Here is a 22,591-nt window from a genome sequence, read left to right as displayed (position 1 = left end):
TGAGACGTACACTGTTGCGATCGACAACGAATCCATACGATGTTTTAACGGCGCAAGCGTCACCACTACTCATCTGGGGTAGCGATTTGAGCTTGCCGTCTAAAGTGATAATGGCGGTGCGCATGCCAATGGGAACCGAATGCACAGACACGACATGACCAGCAATTTCCCGAATAGTCCTGGACTTAATGTGAGCAATATTTACTGTTGCTTCAGTGCGAAAGTTGAGTGAGAGACATTTTGGAATGCCCCTTTCATCCAACTGTATGTGCTTCAGTGAACCCGCACCTACATCTATCAATCCATCGGACATGCCAATCTTTAGGGAAAGCTTGGGTGGCTTGTCCAAACATACTACATGCCACAGCCAGTGGTAAATGATGTATATACATAGCTCTCCATTACTTAGATGGACCGTATGAGGGACACTCTTAAGAGAACAATAAAAAATTCCAATTGCAGCTCATGTTGTTGAGTTCTTACCGTTCAAAAAGACCATCAACGATAATGCGCCATACGATTTAATTATGTTATTGGGCCTTTGTTCATTGTGGATGAGCCGCACGATTCAGCAGACCTCGCTCGACAAGGTCTGCTTTTCGAGAAGTAGCAGCTAATGTGCGTAGTATTGTTAAGACTCTCGGCCTTATTCCGGAAAGGCCAGGACTTCTGAACGCGAGTGTTTGTTTAACGGATCCGGACTTCCGAAGATTTGCTGGACTGTGTGAAATTGTGTCGTGCGCCTGTGTCTACCCTACCATAATTTTCAAACGATGAATTTTATAGGAATATATGACCACATATGATGGGGTATATCCATGCATATATGAAAAAAGCCACAGCTTTGCCGCAAAGGTGAACCAATGAACGTGATAGCAACAAATTGGAAGGTCAAGCGTAGAATAGAAAGCATATCGAAACGTGCCCCGCGTTTCTCACGCACAAATGATGCGCATAATGCACTCACAGGTACAGATGAACGCGAATAAAAGCATCTCAGTTGTTACTTCGCTGTGAATGAAAAGCGCGCCCTTGTCGCAAACCGAGCCTGTGCTACGAGTGCAGTGACCATTGTGCGCCTGGTAACTACAACAGAATCGTTCGGGTGAAAGCCCTAAGTGTACGAATGTCCCCACCACGAGATAAGCGAGCGCTCGCGAGAGCGTCCCGTCTCCGCGGGGCAAAGTTACACTTCTAGTACACTCTAGCAAAGTACGCGTGAGAGATGAGAGCGCGCGCCGCCGCGTCGTGACAATCTGGCAACGCGCACTCATTGTGCTATCTCGCTGGTAATGCTGAAAACACGATAGTAGTTCCATGGCCTCCAAGATGGCGGATGCACGGCGTGTTTCTCTACGGCCGTCGCAATCACCGCGCTCCCCAGCAAAATGAACGAGTATCCCAGCGCCCGGCTACCGCGAGAGGGCGCGGATTGGGGCGGCGGCGGACACCACCGAAGACAGCAGAGCGCATCGGATTCCAGCGTGCGCATGTTTTTTTTTTTTTTTCGCGTACAAGCAAGAAGCACCGCCAGAATCTTCTGGCTGAACTGAATAAACCTTTTTGTGGCTGCATTTATTTTCGCCAAACTTACGATGAAAACCATGGCAACTGCACCATTTTCCTGATAAGCAATTTTAAGGAGGTATCAATTCGTCTGTGGCTGTATTACTTTTTTTCATTACGGTTAATTTTGGCTCGGTGCTAAATACCTCGATTTGAAAAATATAGAGGCATTCTAGCATTCTTCCTTTCTAGAGACTTCTGTAGGGAAAAACTGGGCTAGTTATAACGTCGTTGAATATTATTGCTTTCCTGTAATGTCTCATAATTTTACTGTTATATCGCGTACGAATATTTATGAGGTGGTCGACCGAAGTGCAATTACACTCTAGATAACTGAGTGCCCTGTTCATGTCATTGAAGTAATTAAAGTACATGAGAAGTAATTTTGCTGAACTATTGTAGAAGGCTTCGATTAGCCAACCTACATTCATTTCCCACGTTTTAGCAGCGAAAGTACTCGAGTTGTGATCGCCTCTTCTTTCATGATCTGAGCTTCATGTTTTGGTTGCACAATAGTAATATCAGTACTCTCGGCTGCATCCACATCAGATGGTCGGACATGTAGGATAACGGCGTCTTTCTAATGAAAACTAAGTATTCGCCAAGGTAGACTACTAAAGAAATAACAAGTGCAAATTGTCAGTGCTATGTAACACCACAGTGTTTCATACCAGGTATATCAAACTCTGAACGCTTGTTACGTACTTCTTGAACAACCAAAGCATATCGATGTTCGTTCTTACATTGCCGAATGTATCCATTGAACACCGTAAAAATTCACACTGCGAATGGATGACCATAAATGATCAAAGCGTACCTGTAATCAGCCCGTGGTCGTAGCAGAACTGGGGACGTTCAGGCTAGACGTATGGCGAACAGCTGCACCCTGTTCACTATATCCTGCTTCTGCGGCTCGACGGGAAACTTTTTTAAAGAGCGTTATAATGAAAATGAGCACTGGTTCCATGAAAGGAAAGAAAAAAGCAACCCTTTTAATTGAGTACAACCCATGAGCGTATAGCATGGCACTCTTATGACTTCGCTTGTTGATTAAGCTGTCATTTTTTTTATTTTTCAGTGCCCTCTCTAAGGAGCCCCGTTGCACTGTTTACACCAAGGGACCTATTTCTGTATACCTCTCCCTATATGTAACCCCACACCCAATTACGCTCAATAAACTGAAACTATACAGCCTGCAAACTTCGAAGTATAGTAAGGTTCCAGCCCATCCGGATCTCTTGCAGTGGCATCGCAACTATAAGCGCTCTAATATGGACGGCGCAAATCTACAGCACAATTATGAGAATATATACGCCAAATCATTGACTTCACCTATCATACACCTTAGCTCCACATTCCCAAATGAGCACGAAGTTATATAAAAGTGCAAAACCATTTTTCTCGCCACATGCCAGCTTGGCCAACAGCGCGGCAGCCTTTTTGACCACACGAAGAGCCTTGGTGCGGAGAAAAGAGCGAGACATGCCCACCTCTCGAAACACACTCTCTCCGTGCGATTGGGACGGCCGGAGACAAACCCACCACTCGCCTGCCATCTCGGAGGCCATGGTAGTTCCCCCCGAGATGCCCGTCAACAGCGGTAAGTGGTAGATATAAAAAGCTTTCTGTTCGAACGTTGATGGAGGTGCTCCTCCGTGGCTCAGTGGTTAACGCCTCCTATTCACGATTGAAGGTCCCGCGCGTCGGAGTTGGTCTTCGAGGGCATGGCTGAGCAGAGCACTCTCCCAGCGCGTTCGGTTCGAGGCTGCAGCATGCGTCCCCGTCTGGAGCCCCACCTCTGCTAAAATCCCATAGCATGTGTTCCAGGGTTGCCCTGGCTTCGCAAAACTTGCAGTGCGACGCATAAAGCTCTGGGTAACAGAGATTCAAGGTGACCGGGTTTGGAAACATCTTGTTCTGCAGCTGTCGCCACGTGACCACCTGCCTTTGTTCAGTTTTTGGTGTTGTGGCGGAAATTCGCACCTGGCCAATTTGTAATTCTGGATAATATCTTTAAAACTGATGAGGCGGTCCTCCCACTCCCATTTCGACGTCGCGGCCGGGGTGGCGGTGGTGATGGTGGCGGCTCGGACTCGTGCACCCCCTCGTTGCCGGCGAGCGAGGAAGTGCGGGCCCATAATACGTAAACATGTCTATTTTCAATTTTGCCCACAAGTAAAATTCGTAACGCCTCGGGAGAGACGCGGCCGTTGGCGAAGTTGCGGACTGCTGAAGTCGCTGATAACCCCGATCGGCCGAGGTGGTGGCCACTGCGAGCACGCTATAGCCACTTCCTCTGTCTCCACGTACTCCGTGCGTACCGTGACGCTAGTCTTGCAAACATTCTGGTGATCTAATACAGCGGCCGCGCCTGCGCGCATACCTGGTCGCATCCACGAACACTGCCTCTTTACATTTTCCATACTTTTTCTGTATGCCCTGTGCTTTCTTTTCCCGTCTACCCCTGTGGTATTCGGAGTGCATGTTCTTCGGCAAAGGAAAGATGACCAGCCTATCTCTTACGTTGCACAGTACGTAGAATTTGACACCGTGTTAGGCGTGATATCTAATTCATAAACTCTCCAGTATGTGTCTACCCGTTGTGCTTTTGGAAAGGCGCTCGTACTGCGCTATGGTCTGTGCCTATATCAATTCCTCCAGCGTGTTGTGGAGACCCATATTGAGTAATTCACTCGTGCTCGTGTTCATCGGTAGCCCTATCGCCTATTTGTACGCCTTCCATCCATCTTTGTCTTTTTCGCTACCTGCCACTTGAAGTAGTATGCAACGTACGTTATTCGGCTCATTACGAAGGCTTGAACTAGCCTTGTCATATTGCCTTTTTTCATCCCGCTGTGTCGGTTTCCTGTGCGTTTTAGTAGTCGGATGGTCTGAGCAACTGCGCCTTCTAGTCTCCTGATTATCTCCCCATTGTGGCTATTCACTGCAATGTGTAAGCCGAGAACACGTAATTATCCGCCCTAGGCACAGGTCGCCCATCGCATGTCGTTAGACGTATGTCTCTACCAGGATCATCATTTACCTCACCGTTCAGCTTGCGGCCCCTTCAACTGGGTTTGTATACTCAAAGTTCGGATTTTTCCGCATAGCAGCTCAAGCCAGGGTTCTGGAAGTATCGCTCAACAGTCTCGATCGCACGTTGCAACGTCTGTTCTATGTGCCCGTCGCAGCCCTCCGTAACCCAGAACGTAATGTCGTCGGTGTAAAGGCTGTGATGGAACCCTTCGATTTCTTGTAGCTTGGCTGGCAACCCCACGAGAGCTATGTTGAAAAGCATGGGTGATATCACCGATCCCTACGTTGTACCGGCGCTACCCAATTCTATTTCCTCGGAACTAAGCGACCCGAAAGTAAGCTTGGCTTTTCTATTCGTGAGAAAATCTCGAACGTAGTTGTACGTTCATTCGCCGAGATCTAGTTCCTGCATTTCGGTCAGTACGGTTGCGTGCGTTACGTTATCAAGGGCCTTATTCAGGTCCAGACTGTAGCGATCAAGCTATGCCTTGACCCAGCGGGTCATTTGCCACGCCGGATTAGTGTCAAAAGGACAGTCTCGCCACGGCTGGACGGAGGAAGCAACAGAGGCCGGCCCCACGAGACGGCGCCCACTGATTGACAGCGGCGCCAACGGGGTGGAATGTCGCCAAAGAGGGTTTTGGAGCCGCCACTCTATCTCCCGCCTGGGCCAGCCACGCATCGTTAGCGCGTTAACCGGCAGAAGACGACGGCGCTGGTCAAAGGGCTCTCCCCAGAGAATTCCACGAACCCGGCACCTCTCAAAAGGCCGCGCTAAGATCTCGTGGGAACGCAGCCCGAGGCCGACACCAAAGGAGTCGAGGCGCCCGTGCGTCTTCCGCTCTCCCCCTCCCTGTTCTACGGCAGCGCTGCGACTAGTGACAAGGGTGTGTGTGTATGTGCAGGCCTGTGTTGTGCCTCTATGAACAGACATGATGGGCGGTACTTCATTGAGAGGAACTGCCACATCACCATTGGTCCGCATTGTTTTATATAGTGATCCCCAACCTAGGGACTTAGGGAACGGGGGTCAACAAAAAGGGCGTGGAGTGCCTCGCCCAACGTTCTTTTCTTCTCTTCTGTCATCTAGACAACTCACTGTAAAGATGTAAATAAATCCGTTAAGTTTGCTCAAAGCTCTCCCCTAGTCCTTGGCTCGACGGAGCGAGGGCGATCGGCCCCGCTACCCGCAGACTGCGGTCGCCGCGACGCGTAACAACTGGTTGGCAGCGGTGGGATGCCATCAGCAGCGACCTTCCTTCCGAACCGCAACAACTGGTTGGCAGCGATGGGATGCCATCATTAGCGTCCTTCCTTCCGAACCACCACAACTGGATGGCAAGCGGTTGGATGTGAGCCTGGAGGACGGAGAATGAACAACACGCCGAGATCATGGAGACTGGCAGCTGTGGACTGGTGAGTGCTGGCTTTGGTTTTTTGATTGCCAGGCTGATAAGATAGAAGTGCAATCTTTTCGCTTGTAGAGGCTACCACAGAAGCAGTTATTTACAGAACTTCTGGGTAGAGAGTGAGCTGCACCACACTAGTTCTCTGTCATGGATTGGAAGCGTTTGTTGAAGAATCAGCTACTGATTCTGGGGGAGGAGCTGGGAGCAGAAGTAGATACGGGGATGAAGAAACACGCAATTGTTGGCACTATCGAGGGCTTAAATCTGACCAGTGAAGAAATTAAAGAAAAGTGGAACGAGATTCAAAAGCAACAGGAACAGGAGCGTCAGGAAAGGCGTGAGGAACAGGAGCGTCAGGAAAGGCGTGAGGAACAGGAGCGCGAGAAAAAGCGTGAGTGCGAGAGAGAGAAACGCCGCTTAGAAAGCGAGCGTGAAATAGAAAGACTGGAGCACGAGATTGCTATCCGCAAGCGAGAACTCGAGTTGAGAAAGAGGTCAGGCAGTAGTCCCCAGCAAGTGGTATCTTATCGCAACTTGAAGGCCGAGTACTGGATGTCTAGGTACATGCAGCCATATACAGATTCAGGAGATATTGGCTTATACTTTAGAATATTTGAGCGGAAGTGCGAGGAACTGTCATTTGAGCGAGACACATGGTGTCAAAGGCTACTAACGGTTCTGCCTTGCGAGGCAGATGAAGCTGTTGCGAGACTCAGTGAGCAGGACGCGAACAACTACGAGGTAGTTAAGGCAGAAATGCTCAGGTTATTCGGAACTTCTGTCTGTAGAAAAGAAGAGCAGCTCAGGCAAGAGTCTGAAAGAAAGTGCGGAGCTGAAAGACGGGAGCCTGAAAGCGAGGCGCGTCAGGAAGCGCAAGAACCAGAGATCGCGCTAGAAAAGGACCCGCATATTCTCGAATGCATCAATGTAGAGCATGTAGAGAACGAGGTCTTGGCCGGTCTCGAGGTAGAGACAGTATCGAAAGACGGTCCTCGCGGGGATGAGGTGTGTGCCAGCAGCCATAGTGGGCTCAGTAAGGAGCTGGAAACCATCCTCATGCCTCGAGAGTACGTCTAGAGATCGTCACATGCAGATAGGGTTAGCACAGTGGCTAATCAGAGAGAGAACGCGATGCTTCAGGAGTGCAGCGATGCCATCGGAGAGGGCCCAGGTAATGGTTTCATCAGCGTTGACAAAGATAATTTGGCCCGACAGTCCGTCGTGACGCAGAGTTCGAAAAGCGTTAGCGGGAGGCAAGACCTAGCACCAGCTCCAACGAGCTTCCCAACTCCTGAGGTCACGACGCGACATGATGATGGCATCGAGAGAAAAGAGGCAAGCAAACATCGCCGAAAAAGAAAGAAGCGGAAGCGTTCGGCCCCGCCTAAGCCTAAGGCAGGTCCCACTCTGTCCCGAGAAAGACGAAAGGGTAGGCCATTATTCTGTTTCAGGTAACGTCCCTGGTGGCGTCCATGGAGGCACCAGCGGCGAGACAGGTGTAGAGGGGAGAAACGAGGTGTTACCCCAACGAAAAGCGCGGTTGCGTTCGACGACTTCGGGAAAGCGGCCTTGCCCGGTGGGTCAAAGTCGAAAGCGCAGAGTGGCTAAAAAGCGCGTAGGGGAGAACACAAAAGAAAAACGGCACGGATTTCACCCCTGCTCCTCAAGTCCCTTTCAAATTCCTTAGGGGAACAGGCCGAAGTGGAAAATGAGGTGTGACGGCACAGTGCACTGCTTAGAGTTGGGGCATTTTGTAGCTTCTGGCATGCTCGAAAACTACCGGGACCACGACCCCATCGGGTGCGATTCAAAAGAATCTAGTTGAGAAAGGGGAAACGGTCAGTTCGAGTAACTTTTGCACAGGCGTGTTAAATATTGTTACTCAGTGGTACGTCAAGATGCGTATTCAAGTCTTTTAAAGTTTGTAGGTTACAAGGTTCGGTGTTAATTTTTTTAAAGAAAAACCGCTGAGCTAAAGGATGAAGGTTAGTAAAAGTGATTTAATCATTAGTACAAATATACCGAGAAGGTAAAAATTTAAAAAATTGTTATATTTTTTAGTGTTTCAAAGGTTTAGTGTAATATCGCATGCCTTTACTGTCATGTGGATGTGGCTTGAATTGGCATTTAAGGAAGAAGATATTAACATAGACCAGATGATTTCGTAAAATGATTAAGTTTGGCGTCACGGTGTAGTCGTTACGCGCTATGAAAATTGAAAACAATTGGCGCACGGTTTTAGCATAAACCAGTGCAAGTGTTGTGGGGTGCTTTTGATAAGTATTGCACCTAAGATTACATTTGTGTTTAGTTGAGGGGCGTTTTTCCGTAATGATTTTAAGGGGTATTTGGAGTAATCGAAATTTTTAGCTATGAGCAAGAGTATTAGTGTGGTTGCCACTTAAAAAAAGCGTAGGTGCATTGTGGCACATTTGAAAGACCGGCCTGGTTGCCGAAAACTCATTGCCAGCGCTTGCTGGTTCTAGCGGTTGGTCTTAGTGGTTTCAATGGTGTTGGGAGACTGCGGTTACTGTGATCTCTCCCATCGAGCAGCTGATACTACCCGACGTCCGAGATCTTCCCGTCGGCGGAGGAGCTGTAGCGATCAAGCTATGCCTTGACCCAGCGGGTCATTTGCCACGCCGGATTAGTGTCAAAAGGACAGTCTCGCCACGGCTGGACGGAGGAAGCAACAGAGGCCGGCCCCACGAGACGGCGCCCACTGATTGACAGCGGCGCCAACGGGGTGGAATGTCGCCAAAGAGGGTTTTGGAGCCGCCACTCTATCTCCCGCCTGGGCCAGCCACGCATCGTTAGCGCGTTAACCGGCAGAAGACGACGGCGCTGGTCAAAGGGCTCTCCCCAGAGAATTCCACGAACCCGGCACCTCTCAAAAGGCCGCGCTAAGATCTCCTCGTGGGAACGCAGCCCGAGGCCGACACCAATGGAGTCGAGGCGCCCGTGCGTCTTCCGCTCTCCCCCTCCCTGTTCTACGGCAGCGCTGCGACTAGTGGCAAGGGTGTGTGTGTATGTGCAGGCCTGTGTTGTGCCTCTATGAACAGACATGATGGGCGGTACTTCATTGAGAGGAACTGCCACATCACCATTGGTCCGCATTGTTTTATATAGTGATCCCCAACCTAGGGACCTAGGGAACGGGGGTCAACAAAAAGGGCGTGGAGTGCCTCGCCCAACGTTCTTCTCTTCTCTTCTGTCATCTCGACAACTCACTGTAAAGATGTAAATAAATCCGTTAAATTTGCTCAAAGCTCTCCCCTAGTCCTTGGCTCGACGGAGCGACGGCGATCGGCCCCGCTACCCGCAGACTGCGGTCGCCGCGACGCGTAACAACTGGTTGGCAGCGGTGGGATGCCATCAGCAGCGACCTTCCTTCCGAACCGCAACAAGACCAAGTATGGCCTTGGTGGAGCTCGTAGGGCTATTACTTGGTGCTTTATCTGTAGCATCACGTCCTGCGTGGAGAGGTTTCGCCTAAACCCTAACATCGTGTGGGGAAGCAAGCCGCGGTCCTCGAGGTAGTTGGTCAGCCTGGTAAGAACCACGTGTTCCATTACCTTTCCCAAGTATGAAGTCAGCGAGATCGGTCGGGGGTTCTCTAGCTGCAGTCCTTTACTCAGCTTCGGTATCAGCACGATGTGAGCAGTCTTCCATTGTTCTGGCACCTTTTCTTTTTCCCAGCATGCATGGATAAACACCGTAAGTGTTTTTATCGATTTATTGTCTAGATTCCTGAGCGTTTTGTTCCTAACACTGTTGGGCCCGGGTGCTGGTGTGGTTTTAAGTTTTTTGTAATACTGCCCTGATCTCTGACTCGTAGATCGGTCTGTCTAGGACTTCATTGACTGCACCTCCGTAATCAGGATGCACTTGCGACCGGGGATGTACCATTCCGTAATCTCCCGTAATATGTCCTGCTCGGAGCCTTCATACGCATGTATGGTTCTGTTGATGTTCTGTCTGTGAGTAGTCTTCGTCTCATCCGAATCTAGCAGGTACCTAAGTAAGTTCCACGTCTTTGCGAACCCTAGTTGGTTCTCCATGCTACTGCAGGTACTCTCCCACTGTTGCTTGCATAGCTGCTGCGCGTTACTTTCATTGTCCCTATTGAGCTTTGCGATCGCTTTCCTAAGTGGTCTGTTGTGCCTCTGCCTTTTCCATCTTGCCAGCAAACTGCGTTTGGCCTCCCACATATAAGAGTCTGCTGTCTAAGATTTCAAGTTATGCCTCAGGCGGGACTAATTGCATCGCCGCGTCAATGTCCCGCTTAAGCGAGTCGGTCCATGCACCAATATCCGTAATTGATTCCTCCGATTTTCTCAACTCTCTCATTCTTCTGAATTTGTCCCACTCGACCAATTTAATCTGGTTGCCTGTAGCCTTGCCTGGTCCTGCTCTGACTTTAATCTCTATTATGAAATGATCACAACCCAGATCTTGCTGCGTGTTCATCCACTGTGATTCGACAATGTTTTTCGTGAAGGTTAAGTCCGGTGTGGTGTCTACGCTAACGCTGTTACCTCTTCGCGTTGGCAAGGAGGGGTCGGTAACGAGGGTCAGCCCCTCTTGCTGCGCGTCGAGCCACACGTTCCTACCCTTGACATTTTCTAATTTGTAGCCCCACGTGGTGTGTTGAGCGTTAAAGTACACGGCAATTACGACCGCTTGTTTGTTAGCGATTGGGATCGTTTTTCGAATCAGAGTGCCAAATCTTTGTTTGCGTCGCAGACTGCTGTAAAGATTGAGGACGAACAGGCTGCTAGCGACCTTCCGATTCAGTGTGATTTTATTAAAGTGTGTACAATTTCGGTAATTTCTGTATTGTGCTGGACGACCGTAAGATTTCGTGTGACCAGCGTGGTAACAGCCAATCTCTCTCCCGTGACGCCACTGTAAGGCCTGTAGCCCGACAATTTTGCCTTTCCGTTAGTTTCTTGTAATAATAAAATATCCGAATTTTCTTTGTTGATCAGGTATCGCTGCAAATGATATGGTTTCCTAGTATCACCCCTGCAATTTCATTGCCAGATTGAATACGTGCTGTGAGTATCCATAGTGGTATTACGGCTTTCCTGTGATCTCGCTCGTCTCTGTTACCACAGGCCTGCTGTAAGGTTTTGTAGTCGTTTTAATAGGCCTGCAACTGCTTGCTTGCGAACCTCTGCTCGGTAGACTGACTGCCACCGATAATTTCGCTTCAAGGTCACCTACGCCTGTTGCATGGTGTCTAACTGTTGCTGTATCTGCTGTTGCATTGTGGCGAGCTGCTGCTGCATCAATTTAGTTATCTGAACGAACATGTCCTCCATGTTCTTTTCAAGTGCTTTCTGATCTTGCTCCACTCGTAGTTCTACCTCTTCCTGCGCCAGTTTTGTCTGACTCTCTCGCCTGTACGTTCTTCTTTCACTGCAGTCTGAATCTACGCCTATAGTCTTTCGTTTTGGGGGTGCACAGTCGCCTCTACACCACTATCAATTGTTTCCTCCGGAACCTCGGCTATTTGTGTTAAGTATTTACTGTTCTTGCCTGCGTTTCTCAATCTAGCGTTTTCTTCCTTAAGAATGCTAATCTCGTCTGTAAGTGTAGCGTTGTCTTTAGTAAGCTGCATAAGCATCTTTTTAATCTGTGCCAACTCTTCTTTGTTAGTCTCGGCATTAGAATTGGAGGGAGTATAGCCTGGACCTTCGCGCGTCTGCCGGAGACGGCATCTCGAACGGTCCCGGGTGTCCGCTGCCGGTTTCTCCTTCCTCTTTCTGCGTCGGTGTTGTTCCAGACCTGGGGGTTGACGTGCTCCGGGCTCTGGAACTGGCCCTCGGCTGATCTCTGTCATCCTTCCTGTGGCTTCTCGATCGGAAGGGGGTGCAAAAGCGGGAACACGAGCTCGACCGATTCTTGCGTCTGTCGTCCATTGCAGTGGTGTCGTGGACGCACTCTTCGTTCTCCGTGCGTCCGCGTTCACTTGAGGCGTTTTCTTGTAGCTTTCTGTCCTATCGCTTCTTGACTAACAACGGGGTCTTAAACCTAGCCTTGCATTTCCTGTCACCAGTCGGATGGTCCCTGCCGCAGAGAAGGCACCTAGGCTCGCACCGATGATCGGCGGTTGGCTCAGCGCTGCCACATCCACGACACCTTTTTGCTTGCGGCTGTGGCCAAACGTCCGATCGGTGGCCTAGTCCTCTGCACGCGTAACACGTTTCATATTGCTTCTTGTACAGTACGCAGTGGTACTAACAACTCCTGTATACACGTAACGTGGTACATACGTGCCCTGTAATACAATGATCACGTGATTGGTGCCACCCATCCTCTTGGCGTATAATATGCTGGGGTTACTCTCGTTGTCTAGGCTTTTCTGGATATCTTCGTAGGTATCGTAGTCCGGTATCCCTCAGATGATTCCCTTCGACGTATCTTCCGGCGCGGTTATGTATGCGGTGACTTCGTGTGCTCTGTCTTCTATGCGAAAGGCCTTCATCGCAGTGTATTTTTCTACTTTTGCGAGCACCGGTGTACTCACTACAATGATGTTCTGCCACTCGTTGATGCGAATTGAGTCCTTTATCACTTCTTCGGGTGTCAGCCCAGTTGCTCTCAGTATGCAGTCACCTATCTGGTTAACGCTGTATCCAGCTGTGTTAAAGCCATCTTTCGGTCAGATAATGACCCTGATGTCTTCTTTTGGAAGGTGAGGCTTCTTTGAGGCCGCGTTCATTTTCTGTATGTTCCGAGACACTCGTCTCTTATGGTCCTTCGCGTCTGCTGGAGTGGCGTCCCCTTGCCTGCCTGCAGTAATGTCCGCGTCTGTTGCCCTATTATTCTTTTTACGTGCATGGATCGTTATCCAGCCTTGTTCTTCCAGAGTTTCCTTTCCAGAGATGTCGTCTCCGTTCTTTTGATCGACGTCCATTGCGTTAGGCTGCGAGGTGAGTCAGTGAGCCTGCCCTCCCCTCGGTGAAGCTTGAGCTAAGGCCATGGTTGCGGTTGGAGTAATGGCGTCGCTTGGTCGTTGTTAGGGTTAGCACTGCCGCCACCGTTGCACGAACAGAAAGTAGGTGTAGCAGCCAAGAATTGGTTCACCTGAATAAACTGTAGCTGTCAGTTATGATCGCTGACCTTCCCAGATCGTTGCTGATAATTTCGCTTTCCAAAAGTTCGTAGTTTCGCTAATATATCCTTGAAAGTTGGCGGAGCTCCCAAGCAGTGCGTACGCTTGCTCCGACCCCCAGCAGCGAATCAACGTGACGAGCTGTCATTTAAGTGTACTGTCTGTGTTCGGTTACTCAAGTATTCTTTTATCCAAGTCACCAGTGTTCTACCGATACCAGTTTCTTGAAGCTTAAAAGTTAGCTTATCATGAGTTACTTTATAAAAGCCTTTGCAAAGTTTATACAATTAAATGACGTCAATTTGTTGCTTATTGTCTAAAGCTGTCGCAAAATCATGAGTTGTTCTGTTGTTCTGTTCAAGAAATTGTTCAAGTTGTTCTGTTCAAGAAATTGTCAAATGTGTTTTGCGATGATGTGCTCCAAAATTTTGCAACTAATAAATGTGAGTGAAATGGTGCGGTAATTGTTTACAAGTCTGCGTTCATCTCCTTTGTATACCGGTATGACAACTGCCCTGTGCCGGTCCAAGGGTAAAGAATGGGTATTTAGTGATTTCTAAAATATTACTGTAAGGTAATATTTTAGAAATCGTCCATTCAGCGTAGCGCTTCGAAAATTCTGAACAGATCTCGTCAGGCCCACTAGATTTTTTCCCGTCTAAGTGGAGGAGTACTTCAAACACTCCTTCCCGTTTGATTATAAGTTATTTCATTGGTTTACGTATGCAATATTCTAAGTGCTCGCCCGTGTTAGTGTTTGAATTTTCGGTGAACATATGCACCGACTGGAAAAAGTAATTGACATATTCAGCAGTGTCAGCTGCATGTGTTAACGTTCCTGTATAGTTCGCGATTTCTTCAGTTTTATGTTTTTGACTGCTCAGACACCTTTCGTGGAGAAGTTTTTAAAAATGCACTCAGTGTTTTATCAAAGAACTGTCTTTTTTTTTTTTGGCTAGCGTCAGAGTGCGCCTCAATACCGGGCGAAGTCTTCGCTAGAGCCTTTTTTCTTTTTCCGGAGCCGCTTTAGCTTTCTTTTCATATGAATAATACCGCAGTTAATCCAGGGTCAGCGTTGTTTAGATTTTTTCAGACGTGATGGCACAAAGCGCTCCACGCAATGGTTTACTATAACCTTGAATTCATTCCACAACTCATCTACTGCTTTTTTGTTTGTTTGCGTGTTGCTCAAAAAAGCCAAATGAGAATTGCGAGAAATCCACAACAGCAGTGTCATCGGCATATGTTATTGTCTATATATTTTCTTGCTCAATGGCATACTATCATTCATTTCTTCGAAACATTTGTTAAGCATATCCTGTTAGCTTTCAATTCTTTATATTCTTTTAAGAATTCACTCTCCAAAGAAGCACGCATGCCGCGAATTTCCTGCTTCATTTCTTTCAAGATTTTTAGCAACTCAGGATCAGGTGTCACATTAAAATATAAGAACAATACAAGAAGAAAAAGGCAAAAATAAAGCAAAAAAATGAAGAAAGATGTGGCATCGGCAACAGATTCAACTTTCAGGAATTTCATATAACGACTCCACCACAGATATTCAACAAATTCTACTATTTCTCCCCCCCCCCTTTTTTTCTTTCTTTTTCTGACATTGCGCCAAATTAATTTCACGGTCAAAACACAGTAATCATATTCCCCTAATCTAGAAAATCTATAGGTATTTTCTTGCATTAACCACCGGCTTCTTGGCCAATCCCCCTTAGTGGGTGAGAGCCACAAAAGAAAGGAACAAGCAAGCAAGCAACAGCAATATTGAAATCAGTCCTAATGGTAGATATTGAGGCAATTTCTAACCTGTAAGGGCTAAATGCGACAAACATCAGCCGCGTGTTCCCACTGCTGTCGAAATGAAGCCTCAAGGGCCTCAAGGTGCCAGCATCGCCTCCGGAGCTGCTAGTATGGTCGGTGTGCCTCCAGCTGACAATCGCATACCACGATACTCAAGGGGCGGATGCGTGTGATTGTCCAGTTTCGTCACCGACGCAGAATCATTGTCAATACTGGCGCAGGCATCTGTAAGGGCAAAATGCGACAAACATCAGACGCGTGTTCCCGCTGCTGCCAAAAAATGCACTCATCGCTGTTGACGTGTACCAAGAGCAGATCTCGAGATCTGCTCGTGGTACACGTAAACAACGATGAGTGCATTTTTTGGCAGCAGCAGGAACACGCGTCTGATGTTTGTCGCATTTTCCCTCTGGTACGTCACGAATTGCTGTCTCTTCGTGACGTCACACTGCCAGGACACATCACGGGAAGCCGCCACCTCAATATCGAATTCGAAGGAGTGTTTTTTTTTTTAAGATGGCGGTATTTAAAATATATGCGATGCACTCTCAGGCACCACAGAACTATCTTTAGAGTTGTCGAAAGCCGTGCTCTTATTTAGAATGACAATCCCAAAATATTTGAAATTTATGTCAGTACTTCTGAAGAAGGATGACCACAAAATTGACTTTGACCACACTTCTGTGACAGAAACTATACTATTTCAATGAAACATTCGTACGAAGTTAATTCATTCCTTTCGATTCTTTCTGCATCGTTGGTATACAAAACGCATTCGAGTAGTTCGGTTGTTAAGTTGGACATGGCAGGCGCGTGGCATAGCGTTGAACGCCTTCACTTGCACACCGGGGGGGGGGGGGGGGTCATATGTCTAACCCAAATCATCAAAAAGAGTGTTTTCTTTTAAATTTCAAGCATTTCTTAACGACCCTAGTGCACTTGGAGCGTTTCCATCTTCGTATCCATATAGCCGACTGCGTCTCGGCGCTTTCGCAATCGCCTCCTTAATGTGGTGGAGACCAGAACTGGTACGGGAGGGCGAGAGGGTTTGACGAGTACGACAGTCTGGTCACGACATGCATAAAGTGAAAACCCCGTCGCATACGACGCCAAACCCTTTCCTCTAGACACGAGCTAGACCCTCATGTATACCCTTATACCATGGTTCGCAGGTGATTGATGGTTCGCCAGCAATGGCAACATCAGAAAAGTTGGTATAGTATAAATGAGTACATTAAGAAATCATCGGCAGCGTTGACGAGAGGAATGCAAAGAATAAAAATGGGGAAACCTGCAGGAATCGGACCTACACATCTGCGTGGCAGTCGGGTATACCACCGGAGCCACGCCAGTCTTTGGAAAAACAGCCCATATGCAGGTGTAATGCCGGTGGAATGTCAGCCGCGGTTGCATACTTCTCGACATCTCATAATCAAAGAATAAACAGCACATATGCACTCCTGTGATATGGGCATGTGGTCGGGTTAACGCCCCATGTGGTTCCAGTGTGTGCAACGCTTTTATAGCAGAGTAATTACTTTTTTATCCCTGTGATTGTAAGCTTCATTTCATCGTTTCTTTGTCCCAGAAAAATACGCGAAAGAAAGTTAAGTTACGTATGATGTCCGCATCATCGCGCCGTAAAATGCAGTTCGTTGGGTAATACCGACATATTTGTAACGATTACTAACGTAGTCGACGTTCTCGTAAAACCACGATGTGTACACAACTACTGCACTGAAAATTAAAAAAAAAACATTCACATTCGTGCCATGGCAAAAATTCAGCATAGACATTTACCCGCCGACTCCATCGCAAGAAAAAGATTCCCAAATGCGGTGGGATCTGCCAAATTTGTTTATATTTTTTCGCGAGTGCCATCATTATGGGTGAAAATGGTTTTTACAGAGCACCCACATTACCAGCTGTACAGGCCAGTTAATACAAACTTTGTTGGGGTGTCCCATAAGTTTATTTCAGCCATTTAGAGGGGATGTTCGGCGGAGCTCTGTTCAAACAGTGAGCGAGCTACCGGAGGGCCCGGTGCAGAAGCAGTTCCGATCTCATTGCTTCTTGTGCTGAAGCTTGTCCAATTCTTCCATGACTTTGCGCTTCGCATCGTCCAATTCGGCGTAATACATTTCCGCCAGCAAGCGCGCCCTGTTCTTGGCTCGTTCCTTTTCCAAGTCCAACACGTCCTTCACTGTCAGCTCTTCTGCCTTCTTTCCCATACGAACAAATGCACAATTTGTCGAGCGGGCGTGCTCCTGGAATGGATCCTCATTCGGGTTCCAAGCCATGTATTCTTTGAAACATACGTAACAGCGCACAAGGTCTCGTTCCTCCTTTGTAGCGCAGAAGTAGAAACCGGCTTCCGCCATCTTCTCTGGTGTACAGAGGCAATCCGAACTGGTTAATGGCCATCGCTCGAAGCTGGCCCGTCGATTTTCGAGAAGGTTCATGCATAGGTCTGTGCGCTTCTTGAGCACTTCCTTCCTGGAGAAGTCTGGGGATGGGTCAGGCTTGTCCGCCATTTTGCAACTTTGGCGCCTGCGAAAACAGTCAAAATAGCAACAGCTTCAAACAAGAACGGTCACCAAATTGGCGCAGTATAGCGCCACACTTTCAAGTCAGGAAAAAGCGCAGCATTTCTCAACTCGCTAAACTATCTTAAAGCTCATTCACACTTCCAACTATAGCACCAAAAAGTGATTCGTGGTGACATGCATGCGACTTCACCGCAGTGAATTTTCTTCGCCATACTGAATGACCGTCTACTCGTAAATGGGTTGTATTGCTTTCTTTTTTCTTTGTAAATTAAGTTGACGTCCTGTGCCTGCTCATAGGACTGCTTCAAGCGTGTGCGACCGCAGTCACGAAAGCGAAAAACCGAGCCGCGAGTGGCTGAGCCCATGCGGTTGCTTTGCGACAAAATTAAGCAGTCAACTGCGACCGTCGCAACGGTTTGCGACGGTCGGATTTGACATAGGGTTGGAGCTTGTTCACACCTGTGAGTCACAGGTGTGAACGAGCTTTTAGTCTGGCCTCTCTAGTAGTCGTCTACAACAACAACAACAACTACAACAACAACAACAACTACTACTACTACTACTACTACTACTACTACTATTACTATTACCACTACTACTATTACTATTACTACTACTACTAGTATAGAAGTAGAAGTTTCACAGGTCACGTGACAAGATGAGTGGGGTCGTGAAAAACAAATAAGCGAAATGATGGTGTTGACGGTCTTTTTCTTCAAATAAGTAAACAAAACGAAACGAAAATACCAGAAACAAGGCGCCGCACTATAGGCGATTCGGGGGCTTCCAGGGCCGAGCAGACGCCGTCAATGATGCCACCGCCGCGACGGCCACCTCAAGCAAGGAGCCCCTCACCAGCTTCAGATATGTAATACAGCTTTACATAACTGGCAAGGTTCAAATTGCCACAACCAAACCAATAACTGAACAAGAAACAGGTGGTCACGTGGTGACAGCTGCAGTCACGAACGTTTACGAACCCAGTGATCTTGAATCTCTGCTACTCACAGCTTGATTTCCCAAGCAAAGTATTGCGATGCCAGAGCAACCCTTGGAGGTGGGGTTCCAGACAGAGACGCAGCGTCGAACCGAACGCGCTGCGAGACTCCTTTGCTCAGCGTCGCACTTTCGAGGACCAACTCTGAGCCGTCTAGGGGTCCGAGGAATAACTGGCCGACTTTTTTTTCTGCAAAGGGAAGTTTTATGAAGATATCAAACACTGTATATCCAAGAGAAATGCCATGCAGTAATAACCCTGTAAAAACCCGGTGAGCAAGAGCAAAAACTAGAGGCGTTCGCCTGAGTGAATCGAAAGTGGCGTTTCTTTGAAACGCCATGTCTGTGTTCACTGCGAAAGAACCGCACTACCATGGTTTCACTTTCGAGTCGTCAAGCGAAGACAGGGGTGAGATACCTACGAAGATAACTCTGAGCTTTCCGAACTTCTCTACAATTTACGTAAACGCACGCGAACGCGTTGTTTTCTTAAGGCGAAAGTCTCAGACGCCGCATCAAACGTGAAAACGAAGTCGGTGCCCCGCGTCGGCGCCGTGAATACGAGTTATGCAAAAAATCACCATCACGTGGTGACGTCAGAGCTTGTCAAAATTTGAAAATCATCGTGACGCCACCATTACACCCAGTTAACGTGATTTCACTTGATGTCATCTCGTGACACCACTGTCAAAGGTCATGGAGGCAGGGCAAAATCGGGTAAGGTGCGGGAAGCTGGCAATGCCTCCGTTCCTCCGTTGCGGCTTTATGCCCAAAATCTTGCTTTGGACATAAAGGCTTCGGATGGTGCGGGAAAGAATCAGTACATCGACCGAAAAGATGGGTTTATAAGTTTTTTTTATTACAAGTATGGCTGTGATCCCGACGAAAACCCAATGTATTCACTACGAATAACAGTAGCACAGACCCATTGATTGATTGATTGTGGGGTTTAACGTCCCAAAACCACCATTTGATTATGAGAGACGCCGTAGTGGAGGACTCCGGAAATTTTGACCACCTGGGGTTCTTTAACGTGCACCCAAATCTGAGTACACGAGTAGCACAGACCCGTAACTTTAAGCTCAATGCCATCTCAGCCTGCATAAATACATCGATCTAAATACACGCGTAAACCGAACGCCCCAACCGGTTATCAAAACTTCTTGGCCTAGTTGGCATTGCTAGCTGCACGACATTCTGCCGCCCGTGAAAACAACTCGCACAAAAGAGTCACGAACATGCCGCCTTTGTCATCGTGTTGTTTCTTTCTGGTGTGCGTTTTTTTGTGTGTGTGTGTGCCAAAATGCTATACCATTATCAGAGACTGCACTCACCTTAAAAAACCCGAAAAAATGATGTCATAGACGGCAAACTGGGAGATGACGCTCAGCTATTCGACTGCAGGTCGCCTACAAAGGAGGACGACTTGGAGGGCCAAGTAAAAAGCGCCGACTAGAACGCGTAGCATGCAAAATGTCCGCGGTCACACTGTTGCGCGGGCTGTTAAGCGGGGCACGCGAGAAAGAGCCGCGACAGCGTGATGATGATAGCCTACAACCGTAGAACGTGATCGCTGCGCACGGCGTGAGGGCGAATTTCGCAGCGTGTGTTTACAGTCAGCGTCCAAAATTGAGAGACCACGAGACGAGTAAAAGCTGAATGTGCTTCGCTGTACCGGCTGGTTGGCCGACAGGAAAGATGTAAAAGGCAAAAACAGAACAGATCGTTTAAAAAGACAATAGCAAAGCTGGACAAAAACACTGAAAATCACGCACAGGAATTATACAAGCAACAGAGGGACAACATCTGCAATAACACAGAGAAGGGTGCGCCATGACATGAAACTTGCTTACGTATACGCTAGATCCGGAAGAAATGAAAACCTCGTAGAAACACAAAAAAAAAACACAACATCAACTGAATCATACATGCGTAGAAAGAGGACATGTCGCGCTAGATCACGGAACAGAACATTAGTCCTGCCCGATCGGAAGTACAAACTGATTACAAATGCACATTCTTCAAAGATCTTGGCAGACCTATATTTAAGTCAGAAATCAGGACAATGTTACGTAAGCTTAGAAAGAACTAGAAATAATTCGCTCCTTACCTTTTCATTTAATATTTTACGTTATTAGTCTAACCGTAGATGTAATTACTAGTACGTATATCTGACTCCCGACTGAGGGTCACTGTCTGCTTCTGTATCTATTTACCAGAGTTTTAGTTACTACTCCAAAAGGCCAACAAAATAGTATACAGTCTTAAAGGCGGCGCCTGTCTATTCTTTAGCAGTTGGAAACTTTTCGCGATTACTTTTCATGCACTCTAACCACCCGCGACGTGTGCGCTCAACGCAACAATCACGTCGAGGTAGCCTATTAGTTCGCAAAACAGGTGCGTGCAGCTCGTCAGTTGACAGGAAACTTCAAAGTACTCGAAATAAACAAAACTGCGACATTGCGAACACTTTGAAACCAACAATATCAACTTTGAGTGAGACAGGTAGATTTCAGGAAAGAATAAACGTGTGAGAAAGAGAGTCGTCCAGGACACTAAGCCGACCTAAGCTTACAAGGTCAGAAGTTAGAAACCGCGGTGGGTGTTTTTTTAATATTTTTAAGGAAAAATGGACTTTCAAACAGTTAAGAAAAGACGGCCAGGTGAGCTACGAGTAAGATGAAGTTCAGAGCTGACAGGCAGTCAGGTATACGTGCTATAAAAGCGGACGTGTATACCACAACAACGGAAGGCTGCGCACGTCGTGCTGATACCGAAGTCGGGCAAGCGACTCCAGCTAGAGAGAGAATCTCAGACCCATTTCGCTGACTTCGTGCCTGAGGAAAGCAATGGAGTACATGGTCCTTGCTAAACTGACCAACTAACTCGAGGACCGCTACCCGATCCCCCACATGTCGGTGTTTAGGAGAAGCCTCTCGACGCAGGATGCGATGATTTCTCCAGGCGATAGCCCTATGCCCAACCACGTCCGGGTGGACGTCGTTGGGCTATCGTACATGTTAGGCGTACAGTCAAAGGCCTTCCAAGACACGTTTTGGCTTGAACTTTAATTACTTGAAGGCCTTTGACTCACGCAACTATACTGGCCAAACTTGCCATCGGCGCATGAACGTACGAGATTTTATCGTGAATAGAAATGCCAAGCTTACTTTCAGGGAGCTTCCTCTTGAGGAATTGGGTAGCACGCACACCACAGAGATCGATGATTTCGCCCATGTTTTTCGACATAGCTTGTCGGCCAGCCAAGCGAAGGGTTCACTCGCAGCCTTTACGCCGGCCACATCACGCGCTGTATTACGTCAAATGTGGTTCGACGAGCACAAATATGTATATACAGACGTCGCCACGTGCGTGAGCTGCTGTGTGAAAAGAATTAAAACATTTAGCTTAGAAACTCACGCGAAGAGGCCCCAAGCCGCACGGCAAAATAAATGGTGAAGATACCATTAGATACCAGTAGGGACAAAGGACTGACGACGTCCGACGGGCGACCAGTGCGCTGGGTAGATAACATCCGCGTTCTGGGCTTACAAATCACGGCAAATGGCCACAACGTTGAGACCAGCAGAAGACTGGAAGGCGCGGTCGCTCAGACAGTCAAGCAAAACCGATCGACACAATCGGATGAAAGAGGGCAACATTATCAGGCTAGTTTAGGTCCTCGTCATATGCTGAATAACGTACGCGGTGCCCCACCCCGTGTGTTAGGTAGTGGAGAAGGCCGAATTGAAAGGGTTAAACAAAAAGGCCTACAAACAAGCGATAGTATACTACCGAGCACCTCGAGCACGAGTAGGTTACTGAAGCTGGGTAAACAAAAAATGTAGGGAGAATTCATAGAAGCACCGAAGAGAGCACTGTATGCAAGCCTTTCTAAGAGCCTGACGGGTAGATACACAAACGGACAGATAAACGCCGTCTGGACGAAAAAAAAACTGTTTTACCAGACGGCGATTACCAGCAGGGACACGCGCTACCACTGGACATTACATCAATAGCACTCTAGCACTCCGAAGATGACAAGTCGCCTTTGACAAAGATATCCCCGTATCGAAACGCTGGCCAGTTTGTCTAAGGCA

At 47.9% G+C, this 22,591-nt stretch overlaps 1 protein-coding gene across 1 annotated transcript; it reads right to left on the bottom strand.

Annotated features, from left to right (window-relative positions):
- Positions 1 to 16,905: 16,905 nt before the first annotated feature.
- LOC119162094 (uncharacterized) lies at positions 16,906 to 19,283 on the bottom strand. Its single transcript, XM_037414572.2, has 2 exons — positions 18,504 to 19,283; positions 16,906 to 17,496 (listed from the first exon to the last, which is right to left on the bottom strand). Exons 1-2 carry the CDS (start codon positions 18,830 to 18,832, stop codon positions 17,010 to 17,012), a joined length of 816 nt encoding a protein of 271 aa, XP_037270469.2. The 5' UTR covers positions 18,833 to 19,283; the 3' UTR covers positions 16,906 to 17,009.
- Positions 19,284 to 22,591: the final 3,308 nt, after the last annotated feature.

The sequence above is a fragment of the Rhipicephalus microplus genome, chromosome X, assembly GCF_043290135.1.
Source record: "Rhipicephalus microplus isolate Deutch F79 chromosome X, USDA_Rmic, whole genome shotgun sequence".
In the NCBI taxonomy this organism is placed as follows: domain Eukaryota; kingdom Metazoa; phylum Arthropoda; class Arachnida; order Ixodida; family Ixodidae; genus Rhipicephalus; species Rhipicephalus microplus.
The sequence above is the reverse complement of the archived record's forward strand: the minus strand, read 5'-3'. Positions and strand labels throughout refer to the sequence as shown.

Excerpts from the sequence above, each read along its gene's own strand:
- LOC119162094 (XM_037414572.2), bottom strand. The coding sequence starts at position 18,832 with ATGGCGTTTCAAAGAAACGCCACTTTCGATTCACTCAGGCGAACGCCT. Across the intron at positions 17,497-18,503 it reads TTTGCTTGGGAAATCAAGCT|GCGCCAAAGTTGCAAAATGG; the intron begins GTGAGTAGCAGA and ends CTGTTTTCGCAG.